The following is a 14,961-nucleotide window of genomic DNA, read 5'->3' as shown; positions in this document are numbered from 1 at the left end:
ACATTCCAGATTCATTACTCTAGTCTGTACTAAATGGCTATCCTGTGTGACTGCCAGATATGCAAAAAGGGTTTTTGTTCTGTGACCTCATTAACTTTCTTATGCCTGATGGTCTGCGAAGATAAAAATACATAACTATGTACTGTTTTTTTTCTATAAAGTGTTTGTGCTATATTCAAATGTACTATTTTTTAAAGAAAATTCTGAATTGTTCATCTTAATAAGATGCTGGTACAGAGTTGAACAAACATTGGAAATAATTACCCCAGCGTTACCTGATGAAAGCGTCATGTAAAAGGGAAATGCAAATGTGCAGCTGAAACGTTGCATACAGTACATATAGTTGCTCATCCAGATACATCAGAATACATCAAACAAACACTATGCAATATTAGGGCGCTTCCCGCATAACAAATTCCTTTCGAACACCACATGCCACAATTTGTGAGAACAATAAATACAATTGGGATAAATCACCCTGCTGCAGTCCAATGGTGTCCAGCCATACTGAATGCAAACAAAGGGCAGATTTATATGGATCGTTCCAATACAATGAATGTGGTAATGTTACACACACACTATCCTTCTTTATACTTGCATATTTCTGAAAAGACCTGCATCTCCTTTTCCCTTTCCCAAGGGAATTAATACTGCTAACATCGGATAACTGTGCACATAAAAAAATCTCTCAATTGTGCCAACATCGGCTTAGCATCCACCTCTGAATCAGGCCCATAGTAGCTGGAAGGAAAGAAAAATATACTTTTCCAACTTGTGGCTAAGACAATTTGGATCCAATTCCCCTTGAATTCACCCGGCAGCTCCCCAGGCGTCCTCAAATCCAATTTGGCACTTGATGTGCCATTTTTTTTTTGCATGCGATAAATTGCACTGGATTTTTTGCATGTAAGAGGACTCCCGGGTAGCTGCTGGTTGAGTTCAATGGAATCTGATGCGATACATAGCAGGGGCTAAAAATCACCCACGATGTGCTGCTTATGGGTCCGATTCCGATTTATCTGATGCAAGTCCAACCTCCTTTTCAGACCTGATGCACACAGGAATACGCATCTGATCCAATCAGATGACAAACACCTGCGATTTGGTCACTTTTCACCCCATTTCTGGGCCCAAATTATCAGAATCTGGTGAAAACATGCCAAATCATATGGGGCCCTTCAGAGTTTAAATGAATTCAATATTAATGAATTAAAATAGACTATAACTATTAACCAACAATTACAGTTTATTCTGTGAACTGGACTGCAGGGAATTGCTTAGTTTTATTTCTTTACCTGTATGTACTTTTATTTTGTTCTGTTCAGTAGTAGCAAAAGGTGCATGAAAACCATTCATCCGTTGCATCCAGATACTGGAAGGGAATACCAAGGAGTATGATACAGTATCACTTAGTAGGGGAGGGAATATTGTTATGTGATACAAATCCTCGCTTAGAAAGGAGAAGGACCATGGTCATGTAATACAAGTCATTGCTTAGTAGAGGCAGGCCATGGTTATGTGATACAATATTGCTTAATAGGGGAGAGGCCATGGTTATGTGATGCAATATTGCTTAATAGAGGAGAGGCCATGGTTATGTGATACATGTTATCGCACAATACACGTTATTGCACAATTGGTTGGTAACATATTGATAAGATTAACATCATCAGACCGATCCAAGGTTTCGTGATCATATTTTCACACAGAACGGAAACAACTACACAGTGGTCCCATCTGATACGCAAGGAAGAGTTAGTTCCAGAGAGGGTGGTCTATTGTTTTGAACTAGCTGAAATCTAGGAGTAACTATCAGGGTCTAGGTATCTAGGTAAGAGCATATGAACAAGTTAGATATTTGATTGTTTTACCATATGAAAGTGTCACTGTGAAAAATCTTCTAGCATTATGGTGAAAGAAACCTCCTATCATTACTCTGACCTGCTTTTGCCACTTTGAGACTCGGGAACTGATTAAATTAGTCAGGAGAAGCTTTGCAACATGTGTCCTGTGTCCATAACTGAAGTGATAGTAATCTACACCGATTCCTCCTTATACCTTTATGGGCTGTGAGCAAGAATCACATGTCCTCCAGTAGCACCTCACATGTACTTAGAGTAGTGTCTAGATGGCTGAAAGAGTCTACAGCTTAAGCCCCATAAACACCAGGCGATATAATGAGCGATTACTTATTTTGGCACTTCTGAGCGATATCGTTCATTATTATATTACAGTATCTCCCAGTGTGTCACACAATGCATGCTCCTGCAGGCCTGTAACAGCCCTCCACATCATCTGTACATGTCCAGAAGAGGGAGCACATAGTTAATGAGGGCAATGTTGCATTCAAAGCACCCCCCACCCCACTGTATGCATTTGCAGATGCTGGCTTTAGAGTAATGGTTAATGGAATAATGTGATTTTCGGGTAAGGGAAAGAACACTCATAGTCAGGGAAATTACATTGCTTTATAAAATTATTATGGTATTGATTTTGAATAATTACTTTCATTATATTAACTTTTTGGAACCATGTGTATTCGGATTTCAGTGAAATACTTGTATGCAATTCTTATCTTGGTATGCTGGTTGCGCCGGTTTCTCAAATTTAGATTTTATTATTTTCCCTCTACAACTTGCATGTAGTTGTAGGAATATGGAACAACACAGGGACAGATGAAATGACCTTTTGTGTGCAGTATGTGGCAAATTGATGCCCTACTGATCTCATTCTTATTTCAATCTACTGCTCTCTTAATAACTACCTAAACCCCATAGTCAAAAGTTCTTCCCTACAGTCTCAGATATGAAAAATAAGATGTCTTGTTGTGTGCGCTTGTTATTTGCAATTACTAGTGATATATACATGTTCCAAACATGCTGTTGTGGTTTTTGCAGTTCAAGTGCCAGATTAGATTGACTTAAAATAGAGTACATACAGACAGTAAATTGTGCAATTTGTAGAATTGTAAAAATATCAAAAATATAAATGCAATAATAATGTACATATAAAGAAAAAAAGATAAATGAACTGTATACACATAATGACCTAGTGTACTTCTGATGCGCATGTTAAAAGTGTGTTCTACTGTAGTGTTTACTTTGTATTTGATACTCTACCAAGGTATTGTATATGAACTTATGGAGGATGGTGTCACCAGTACTTCAAATATAGACCATAAACAAAGGAAGCGCTACAGAATACTGAGTTGGGGCTAACAAAATATCAAATTATATACAATGAAAACACAATACATCATTTATAATTATGCTGTTCTCACCCAGGACCAGGGCAGCCGAGAGGAATGCAGGGCCCAGGTATAATTTTAGGGGAGTGGCCTAAGTGTGTGAGGTGTGGCCACCTCCTGCCCAAGGCCATGCCCCCAAAATGTTTAGAGGGGGGAGAAATAAAACTCTAAAAACTCTAAACTCAGCAGCAGCACACACCTACAGCATGTGCTGTGCTTACCAGCTGTCAGGGAGACACTCATGCAGAGCTGCTGTTGCTGCCCAGGAGGGGGAGGGAGGCTGGGGCGTAACTATAGCACCGCAGCCCCCGCGACCGCGGGGGGGGCGCTATGCATGTGCGGGCACCGGGGGCTGAAGTGCTATAGTTACGTTACACCCCGCCGCCCGCCGCACCATCCCCAGTCTTTACCTGTGCAGGTGGGGGGGGGGCGCTGCGAGGCGGCTGGGTGGACGGACGCTGCGGGGGACGGACGCTGCGGGGGACACAGCTGCGGCAATTACTTACAGCTGAGCCGGGCAGGGGGAGCCGGGAGCTGTCTGTACTGAAGAAGAAAAAAAAAGCCCATACAATGAATGGGCAGCCTGTGATTGGCTGCTGAGCGCTCTCTCAGCCAATTGCTGACTGGCTGAGAGAGCGCTCAGCCAATCACAGGCTGCCGATTCATTGTATGGGTTTTTTTTCTTTTTGTTCCGTACTGACAGTGACAGCTCCCGGCTCCCCCTGCCCGGCTCAGCTGTAAGTAATTGCCGCCTCTGTGTCCCCCAGCCGCCTCGCAGCGCTCCCCCCCCCCCCACCTGCATTGACGGCTACCTGGGGGAGCGGCAGGCGGCATAGATGGAGACCGGGGGCGCGGCGGGAGAATATAAAGAAATCTTATACAAAAGACCGGGCGGCCGCTGATTGGCTGAGAGCTCAGCCAATCAGCGGCCGCCCGGTCTTTTGAATAGGATTTCTTCCTATTCTCCCGCCGCGCCCCCGATCTCCATCTGCGCTGCCTGCGGTCCTCGCCTGCCGCTCCCCCAGGTACCCACAGATACAGTATATCGGATCTGACTGCGGGGGTTGGTGCGGCGGGCGGCGGGCGGAGGGGCGGGTGAGTGGCTGGGCGCCCTACCTTTAACAGCGGGGGGCGCCCAAAATGTAGTTACGCCACTGGAGGGAGGGGTCGGACCAGGGCCCCTGCCGGGCCCCTCCAGCAAGCCCGGGCCCGGGTAATTAGTAAGTGTACACATCCATTCGCATTCAGTCAGCAAAGGGGGGTGGGTGTTTGCTCCCCTGGTGGAATAGTATGTACAGGCTCGTTAGGCAACGAGAGAACGCTGCTTAACAACCAGGTCTGAATTAAGAACTATGTAAATTACTCTCCTTTTTTAATTTAAGAAAATTCCTAAAAAAATTACAAAAAAAGAAAATCATTTGATATTTGACTTCCCCTAAAAATGTCCAATACCATAAAGCATTTTGTACAATACATTGCATGAATACCTGTCCTGGTAATTCAGTGGTTTCTATGGGATTATGTAAACTACTGTTCATGTCTATCCATTTTATGTTGGTTTTATAGGGTAATTATAATACGATTTTGACCAAACATAGAAAACTGTCATTAAAGTGGAAGAGGTGAATCACCATACACCATAAGTGCATGGGAACCTTATGTTATATTGGATGATAATGTAATCTGTGAAGGATTTTAACAACCATCCATCAGTATGGTGTGTACCCTCAAATCTAACCAATTTATCATTTGAATTTGAGTTGGTTGGTTGCGTCATCCAACTGGATTTTCTGCATGTCCAATGGGACAATTCCAAGGATAACGTGGTATTGTTAAATGAATCATGTGACAATCTATCATGGCCTCATGCTATACAGTATATGGTATTGTGCGTACAGAGATCAAATATATTGTTACATCGCATTGGTGGGTCACACCATTGTTTAGGTGTGTAGCCAGCCTTAGTAAATCTCATTAATATGAACATGTGCTGTTTAGTGAATTCTGCATTTAATTTAACATTTACCATTTTCAGTAATGAGACAATTCTCATTACTGCAAATGGTTTTACTTTTGCCCCTTACTGTGGAGGTCAGTGGTTACTATAGGTCCTTGCTCAAATCTGCATAACAGTAGTTTAAAGTGACCATAGACATTCATTTATGTTAAAAACTGCTCCACTATCATAAGCAGAAATCTATATGCATAGAAGATGCTGAGTTGCACAGAAAGTATATTGCATATACTCATCCTTGTGCAGAGTTGTACAACTCATGCAGTGTGCCCATCCCTCTGTGTATGCTTGTCTTGGTACTGCTCATCAACAGCAGTTGCCATTTCCCTTTTCAATGCTTAAAACAGTGCACCACTCATTGGCATACTTGCAAATGTTCAGCTCTGTGATCAAATAGCTACCATTATGGACATTATGGTGTGTGGCTTAAAATGTAATGGGCATTATTGTGTAAATGTTTTAATGTGCGCACAATGTCCCTGTTTATGAAGCATATTGTGCATTATTGCTCAATCCATTTGGTACAGTGTGTATTTTGGCTCAATCCATGTGGCAAAATGTGAATTTTGCCTTAATCTGTGTGGCATAATGTGAATTTTGACTCAATCCGTGTGCCATAGTGTGAATTTCTCTCATTCCATGTGGCATAATGTGTAAGAGGCAAGTACAGTATAAGGGGGTTACTATTATGTTGCATGATTTGTATAAGTGGTATATGGTGTAGAAAATTAGGGGACCATATAAAAGGTGTTGAAATGTTGTCTACCAAGTTTTGGCTTTCAGTATTTTTATGACTGGAGTGTCGCCTCACCCCGCCAGTATCTTCGGACATTGGCGTCCTGCGGGTGCACCTTTGGAGGGCACCCACCAATATATCTCCCTGTATTTTTCCTATGCCAGCCCCCTGCCTTTTCCAGGCATATATTATTAGTTGAAAGTATTTACACAAATAGAAACAGACTCATGAGCAGACCACTCAAAGAGAACACTGATCACGCGCCCCCCCCACATTATTAGATGCTAGCCACAACCCCTATTATTGCGCATAATAGGCCCATGATGATTTTCTGCTCCAGGCCCATTTATAAATGAATCTGGCACTGGATGGAGCCACTCTCATGCATGCAGGGGGTGGCGATTTTATCGCCTGCCCCCGCCTGGCGTCGGAAGGAGGCAAGCGCACACGAGATGCTCTCGTGCCCCATTCCGACGGAGCTCTCAGATGCCGTCTGCTGCCTCCCCGGTCCCCACCGCCTCCCCGAACCCCCCATGGGCATTGACTATGTTCTTTATAGCTTTCTTGAAAGATTCGTTGATGTTACTTTGCCTCATATATAACAAACTGGGTAGATACAAACCGACATAGAGGTAGGAGGGCCCTGCACACAAGCTTACAATCTATAGGGATAAAATCATATTGACATGTTGGCAAAAATCTAATGCCAGGAATGCCTATAGCAGTGGTCCTGTTGCTGCAATACAACAATAATAACCACTGTGACATCATGATTCATGAGTTGTTACCAAAGTAATTAAAAGTGGGAAGGTACAGGGAGAAGTTCATCTCTTCTGTCCATAAGTATGCAATAAAAAATCTTATTGGTGGAAAGACCCTGTGGCAGTCCATATCTATAAAGATGCAGTGAGCGCGGAGCACATGGGGTAGCCCACAGCACTCGTCCTGCATCCTTTAATTATACTTGCTGCAGAATTTACTGGCATAGTACCATGGTGCCCTGTGCATGCACCAGAATGGTGGGAAGGGAGAAGTCAGTGAGACAACATAAAGGCTTTCTCTTCTTCTTGGGCACACTAAGCAACTGTATTATAACAATGAATTTATATTCAATATAACTATATATTTTTAAAAGAAGCATTAAAGTAGTACAGTATTCAAAAGGAAATGTTCCAGTAATACCTGTATTACCTATGTAGTTCCATATTTAGCTGCTTATTTTATTGCAAGCCAAAATAATAATGAGGGTCTTCCTTCCACTGTAACCAAAATATATTCTGTATAGAAATGTTCCTCACTATGCAAAATGCATTCAGTACCAGGTTTTATTTTAGTATTGTTTATTCCAAGTGATGCCTAAAGAAGGGACGAATGAGCGCGTTTTGCAGCTTAAAATTCGGAATGTTTATTTGCCATAGTGATGTTTATTCGTATTGTTGTAAGATTGTGATGGTTTCTGTTATAAAATGTGTGTATAAAAATATATATAGGAAAAAAATATTATATATATATATATATATATATATATATATATATATAAGGTTCGTCGGCACTCCCAAAATAATGCAAATTCAGTCAGGTATACGGCCGTATACCTGACTGAATTTGCATTATTTTGGGAGTGCCGCCGAACCTCCTATATGTATGGAACCAGTGACTTCTGGAACCAGGCTGGAGCACCCATTCAGGATTCTGGTATTGTGTGGTTGTGCTGCTCCAACTGAACTCGTATGTATATATATATATATATATATATATATATATATATATATATGTCCTATTGTAGCATTGAACAGTTAACAGGGATATCCTATAGACATAAAGCTCCCTCTGCATCCCTTTACAGTTTATGACTTACAGAGCCCAAGGCACCATTATCACATCAACCATCACTCACTAGTTATGAGGGTCCTGTCTCGACATTTAACTGTAATGGACAGGAGATTTCAAAATAAGTTTATTTTATCAGCTGTGGCATTAAATTTTCTTTATAACTTTTTTTACTTTATGCCTTTCTGCCCCTTGTGTTATTTATTCCCTGGTGTATTAGTCTTCAGAACGGCAGCAAGATTTGTTGTTTCTGTGAAATATTATTGTAGGTTTTCTTTTTATAGAGAATTATCATTTATATACGTGACATAAAAACATTTCTAAACCCCTATAAACAGGGATTTTTGCGTAATTATATTACTAGCGCATATACTGCATGTGCTGTACTGTGAATAAAGATTATTTAAACAGTTCTAAAAAGTTTAACCCATCAGTCTATAAACTCTGGTGAATCACTTTGATAGAAAATTAACATTATAAGGATGTTCTATTCCCCTAAACTGTTCAGTGCTCTGAACTGCTGGGTTCACTCATTTATATTTACATGAAACAATGTTATAGAACATAATAGCATAATGTACTCTACTTTGTTGCATTACACACCTATTGTTCACTTCACTTGTTTACACTCTTGTTATGTAGTTTGTATGCATTTTGCATAGTGAGGAACATTTCTATACAGAATATATTTTGGTTACAGTGGAAGGAAGACCCTCATTATTATTTTGCCTTGCAATAAAACTGGTTAAGCCCAAATGTCACAATCAGTTATTTTACGTGATATTTTTAATATTGTAAAAGTTCTCTTGAAAGCCAATGCATATGCCTGTTACCAATACCCATCACCACTATCATCTATCATTGTCAGCATCACCCACAACACATTAACACCATCTCAAAATGCTGCCAATATAATACTGTAGTCAGTGCTATTTTTGTAAAAAAAAAAAAATGTCATCATTTGGGCTGGAACACTGACAGAGAGGGGTTCTGTGGTACTGGCAGAGGGGGATAGAGGAGGACTGGCAGAGGGGGGCACAGGAGTACTGGCAGACACCAGAGGACTGGCAGAGGGGTGTACAAGTGGACTAGTAGAAGAGGGTCCACTGGGGAAGAAGCTGCAGCCCTCCCTTCCTCCTCCTCCACCTATCCAGTTGTCAGTAGAGTACACAGGGCCTGAGGGGAGACAGCACGGGTGGTCACAAGGTTTGGTGCTCTGGCCGGCATGATTACGTTTCACCGCACGCATTAAGTCCTTGTTGGCAGAGTATATGGCGGTGCTTGTGGTGTTGCTACATGACACACTTTTGGAGCTTAACCAGGAATGTGGTTTATTGTAATAAACATAGAGATAACAGGTAGTCAAGGGTTAACTGCAGGTATGCAATATAGCTGATATAACAGGCAGGGCAACAGAGTGTATGGTGCAGGTACTTATCCTTCCAGAGATGATGGATGGAATGATGGATGTCTTTATGCAATAGTAGAAGTCGTGAAGACTTGAAGTCTGTGAGGGCGACAGTGGTGCTTGCGCTGCGGCGCTATATGCAGGGGAACTCTCTCCGGTGGTGATTGGCAGGACCCTCCGGTTGGTATAGCTAATGGGGCTCAGGGACACTCACGGGTAATAGCGGCATCCTGCTCTCCCCACAGTGCGGTCACACTTACTGTAAAGGTGCACTGTCACTACAAAGCACTCTATTGCCAGCTTCAGCTTCTCCACCATTCCTGATGTAATTATTCATCTGAACTTCAGGAATGGTGTTCTGGACCGATCCGGCTCAAAAATAACCCTGACTGTATTTCCTCTTTAAAATGGAATCCAGCACCAGTCTGAGCAGCACAAGTCAGATTTTTGGCAATAATGCATGAGCTGAGACTTGGCAAATGCATTTACAGGCTGAAGTGGTTGGCAAAGGGGCATTCACACATAGGCCATTGTTCAGTTACCCTGATAAAATGTCTCACCATGAGCTATTTTTTTAGCCCCATAAGCATGCAGGTGCTGCGGCTTATCAGGGATTTTTGTTTCACCTGCCTCTAGCAGGCGAAGCGAAGTCCCCCAAAACAGCTAAGAGGTTTTTAAGAAACTGTTGTAGATGATTATGCAGTAAAAGCATACATTTTTCCTGAGCAGCTGAAGGTCAGTAATGAAAACTGTTCAAGTTGTAGAAAAGGTTCCAAAACATAACAACCAATAACTTTTCAAGTAATGTTTAGAAAATGAAAGCAAACTTCTGATTGGATGCTACAGTAACTATTGAACAACTTTTCCCCAACACACAACGAACAACTTTGTTTTTTTGCATAATCACCCTTTACTCAGTATGTTACAAGGATGCCTTCATAGAATAGAATACATGTCATAGACTATCCCAGTTACACTGAGTTGCTTATTATCACTCAATTAACAATAACAACATAAGTATTAGAATGCTGAAAAAAAATTACTAATGGCAAAATCAAAACACTGCCGCCGACTGTGTATCTGCCGGTGTTTGTGTTCTGCCGGTGTTTATGTTCCATATTCTGCAAAGACTCCGTTCTATATTACGTAATAACAATTTCATTTAATTAAACTAAAGCTGGTGACTTCAAATGAAAAAGGTCTTGTCAAGGAAAAAAGTTTCATTAAATTGTAGCAAACAGATAAAGCCATTTCCAGCTTGTTGCTTCATATTTAATATCAGCGATAGATCTCTGCAATAGGTTTTCTTTCACCCTTGACTGCAGCTCTCAAAGGCTTGAACTGTTTTGTTTGTATCCAGTGTGATAAGATTAGAAAAACAAAAACAAATAAACACAATTTTCACAAAGAGTCTGTTGTCTTCAAGTCAACAGTGGTTAACAGGTAGTTCTAACTTGGTAAAATATGTGCGCACCTTCACCTGAAGTTACTTATGTCTTCTTGATTACACAGGGGAACAGTCAATCTGTTGCTGGTGTTTAAGAGTCGATTTCGATTTAATTTTGTGCTCCTGATCTAGAATATGCCATGCTTACCTTTCAATTGCCTCTAGGTTTTAAAATGTGCATATATCTTTAAAAAATAATGAACAATTAAATTAAACAATGCTGAAATTAGTTAAAAAATATATTTTTTTATTCTGATTAAACTTGATTCATAACATGTTATAAAAAGACACATGGTAATTATGTACATCAGTAGTAGAAAGCTATGATAATTTTATAGTATTTTCTTTTGTATTCTTGTTGCTGGCAGTCCCTCTGCAGACTTCAACAGTAATCGGACACCATGTGACAATTCAACCTTTGTTAATATTTTTCTTCCATTACCTTATTATTCTGGTGGAACCATTTACCCTTTCTTCGCTTAAATCTCCTAGATTGGATGGGAAGTGATCTAAGTGGCTGTGCACAAAATGTACTTTAATACTCATGTTGGCACCCACTTTGCCAAAACATCTTTACATGTTGTGGACTAATTTCCTATAATTGTCTGCCCAGTGATTGCTTAAAAATGTTTGCACAGACACATGCTTCAGATTTGGTTTTATAAATTTTTCATAGATTTGGATCTTTTACCAGTTTCCCTATCTGTGGGCCATCAAAAATCCCTACATTTATTTTTTAATACTAAGAAAACCCCCGTTTATACTGACCATCGGAATCCTGACTGTCAACCCCCCATACCACACCCGTGATCTTTTGGCTCACACCACCTCATAGGTATGCTGAAAGGAAGTCCTTTGGATCACCTTTAGTCCAATTGCGGATTGATTCCACACAGGTTGACATACTTGTTGTGCTGGTTATGAGATGTCCAAAAATAAGCCTGATACGCTTGTTTTACAAATACAGTAATATTTTTTTCTTTCTTTTGCAACACTATATTTGCCACAAATATAACAAACAAAAGCAGGGTTGTTAGTACACAGTCTATAAGAGGGTCTCATTTTTACAGCAAAAAACATTTATTTCACACCTTAAGTGCTTCAAAAGCCGAGGACGTACTGAACAAAATAAGCCCAACTGTTGGGAAATTGGTTGCGGTGGGACAGAGAAGGCTGGACAAATAATTTAATTTTATAATTTTTCATTAATTTGGAAATGGGAGCAAATTTACCTATAGCTAAGATCTAATGCAAAAATATGAACTGTGAGTACTCGCAAACCTATCTTAAATCCTCGGCAAGGCAAAAAAATAGATATAGTTTTTGTTCCCTGGTGTTATTCAGCAACTGACAGCTTTTTTTTGTGGTTATTGAAATACAATATGTAGACAAAAGAATCAGCAGCTAGTGGAACAAGTACAGTAACAGGTAATAAAGCTATTTCTAGCATATCAATTAGTTGTGTGTAATATCTATTGATAATTGACCACCATGCTTTTGTACAACAAAGCAAAGCTTAATGTAAATGAAACCCTTAGACAGGCAAACGCAGGATATGGTTTGCATCAATATAAACCTCAGTGATATAAAAGAGTATTTTCTTCCTGAAAAAGCTAGATACAGATGCTGTACACACCCTTATCATTAATTAATTCTGCCCAGGTTACCAGTGTTCCATAGGACCGCCAGTGACAGAAATGCCTTGACGTATGGCCTGGGGGCTTAGCCTTATATCTGCAGATATATGGAACCAAGATCTCTGTATTATCGGATTATTATGTAGTTATTTTTCACTCAGTGTGCAATTGGGATACAATATGTTTTTTCCTAGCCAGAATTACCCCTCCCATTTGGCACCTGAGTGACACACCTCTGATTGAGCAGCTTACCAACAAAAGTGTTGTACCAGTGTTCCATATACTACAGCATGTTCTGAGTAAACTTTGATAATTTACTATTTACTAATGTATCATAAATCACAGATAGAAATATTACAGTACATTCTTGGATCCGTTTAGTAAAAGACTAACACTGTATTCTTTTTTTAGTCACAGGTGCTCCCTGAATGGTGAAGATTTGAACAGACAATGGGTGTCACCAAAATTCCACCTACAACCAACTATTCATCATGTTAAGGGATTGTTATACTACCTAAACAGTATTGGTAAAACACCCCTGGTGAGTACCCTGTGTAAACCTGTATGTTCACACTGATTTCTATTTTAGACATTTCAGTTTTTTCACTCTTATAGAAAAATAATGCAAAGTCCCCATCTAGGAATTCACAGTGTATTGCTCAAACTTGATGGCACATATCTCTTAATAAGAAATAGTGGGAATATACCTACTGTATTAAAAAATAAGTTAGCAGATTACAAAGTACGGATGGATATTTATTTAACACCAAAATGTGAAATTGAATTAGTATTATAAATGAATAGAAGTGTAAATAATAAAACCCTGCCTGACATTTTAGTCTCTGGACTTAATATAGATATCCTAACTAAAATAGCAACAAAATTAGGATTCCATTGGCCAAATCTCATTACTGCTGAAACCTATATTATTTGACCAATGTCAAATGGAATCCTGAAGAGATCCAAGATGATAATGTAACCGGTTGGGTCAACAAAGGAATAAAGATAATCATTTCATTAATCACCTAAACAAAGAAGGATATTGATCAATGTATATACCGTAGGTTAAACAGAAAAAGGATAAAATCAGGAATATAAATCAGCACAAAGCAAATATTAAAAAGGTTGTTTTTGATAATGTGATTCTAACACTGATAATCCCATAGCACTGATGCTTTCTACAAACTTTAATTATTAGAAAATGAAGTACAGACAAAAAAAAGACCGTACTATGCTACAATGCAGTATATTTATTTATAATACAAATAGTAAATTAGAGGACATATACAGTATGCATCCTGTATTATGCAGTCATTATCTTCACTTCTGTGATTCCAGTACAGGATTAAACTAATTTGTTTCTGAGGGAATTTCTGAATTTGTTTACAATGTTCTACTGTATTTTTAGGCACTTCCCAGTCTGACTTCCATACATCTTGTTACATAACTTCCATGCACCTTTTTGCCATTTAATTTGTTGCTTTACATCCATGCACCATGCACATCATTGCCATTCTGTTGTTGCCTTATCCCCATGCATTGTATTTCTCTACTGCCATACACTGTGGTACTGTACTTACATGCACCTTGTAGCCCTTCTTCCCTGCATCTTGTTGCCCTACAACCATAAACTCTGCATCATGATGTTTCTTCCAGACACCATGCACCTTGTTGCCCTACTTCCATTCACCTTGTTGCCCTACTTCTGTATCTTGTTTCCTTACATCCATGCACCTTGTTGTCCTTGCTGTGCACCTTATTGCCCTACTTCCATGCAGGTTGTTACCTTACTTCTATTCATGTTGTTGCCCTACTTCCATGCAGGTTGTTGCCCTACTTCCATGCAGGTTGTTGCCCTACTTCCATGCACCTTGTTGCACTACTTCCATGCACCTTGTTGCCATATTACAAAATGCCCTGTATCTTGTGTCACTCTTTCTAAATACTTTGCACCTTGTACTCCTACTACCATAAATCATTCACTGTGTTTTATTACTTCCATTCACCTGTCTTACCTACTGTGATTTTGAGCTCCTAGTTTCTCTATTTTCTTGCAACTTGTTGCCTTGCTAAAAAACACATAGCACCTTGTTACTCTAATTCCTTCCATTCAATTTACATATCATATAATTTGAGTCTCTAATTATAATTCACTTTGTGAGGCTGGATTTTCCTCCTAGCAATGTGACTTCCATTGTTGTTACTGTATTCAAATATTTCTGAGAGAAAACCAGACAACCAACTGCCCCAACAAATGGTAATGATGTTGATGTTTATATATAGGGAATACATAAGACTAGAGTAAACTTAATTGTTGGAGCCATTAAAGAAATTACTGGTAATCCAGTCACCCTTCAATAAAACAACAACAAAAATAATGAAGCACTAATATTAAGGAGAGAAATCATATACCATGGAATAAGTAAATATAACAATTTATGTATTAAAATAAAAATAAGAATAACAATGTATATCAAGAAACTGTAAGTAACAAATGGCCATTAATAAAATCGGAACCATTAGCAGCAAATTTGGCGAACTCTCACCCAGTGTGTTGTAAAAAGTTCAATAGTCCCGTTCCTGATTTTGACCTTATGGGAAAATGTAGTTCATATAATAAAACCTTGCCGTCGGTGGTCTCT

At 39.6% G+C, this 14,961-nt stretch overlaps 1 protein-coding gene across 1 annotated transcript in view; it reads left to right on the top strand.

Annotated features, from left to right (window-relative positions):
* Positions 1–14,961, top strand: part of AGBL1 (AGBL carboxypeptidase 1) — a 535,096-nt gene that overhangs the window by 242,472 nt on the left and 277,663 nt on the right. The window contains exon 18 of the mRNA XM_083184211.1: positions 12,731–12,860. Within this exon, the coding sequence (XP_083040337.1) occupies positions 12,731–12,860 (130 nt within the window). The remainder of the gene's footprint in view (positions 1–12,730; positions 12,861–14,961) is intronic.

Source organism: Crinia signifera, chromosome 4 (genome assembly GCF_055691185.1).
Source record: "Crinia signifera chromosome 4, ASM5569118v1, whole genome shotgun sequence".
Classification (NCBI taxonomy): Eukaryota; Metazoa; Chordata; class Amphibia; order Anura; family Myobatrachidae; genus Crinia; species Crinia signifera.
The sequence above is the reverse complement of the archived record's forward strand: the minus strand, read 5'-3'. Positions and strand labels throughout refer to the sequence as shown.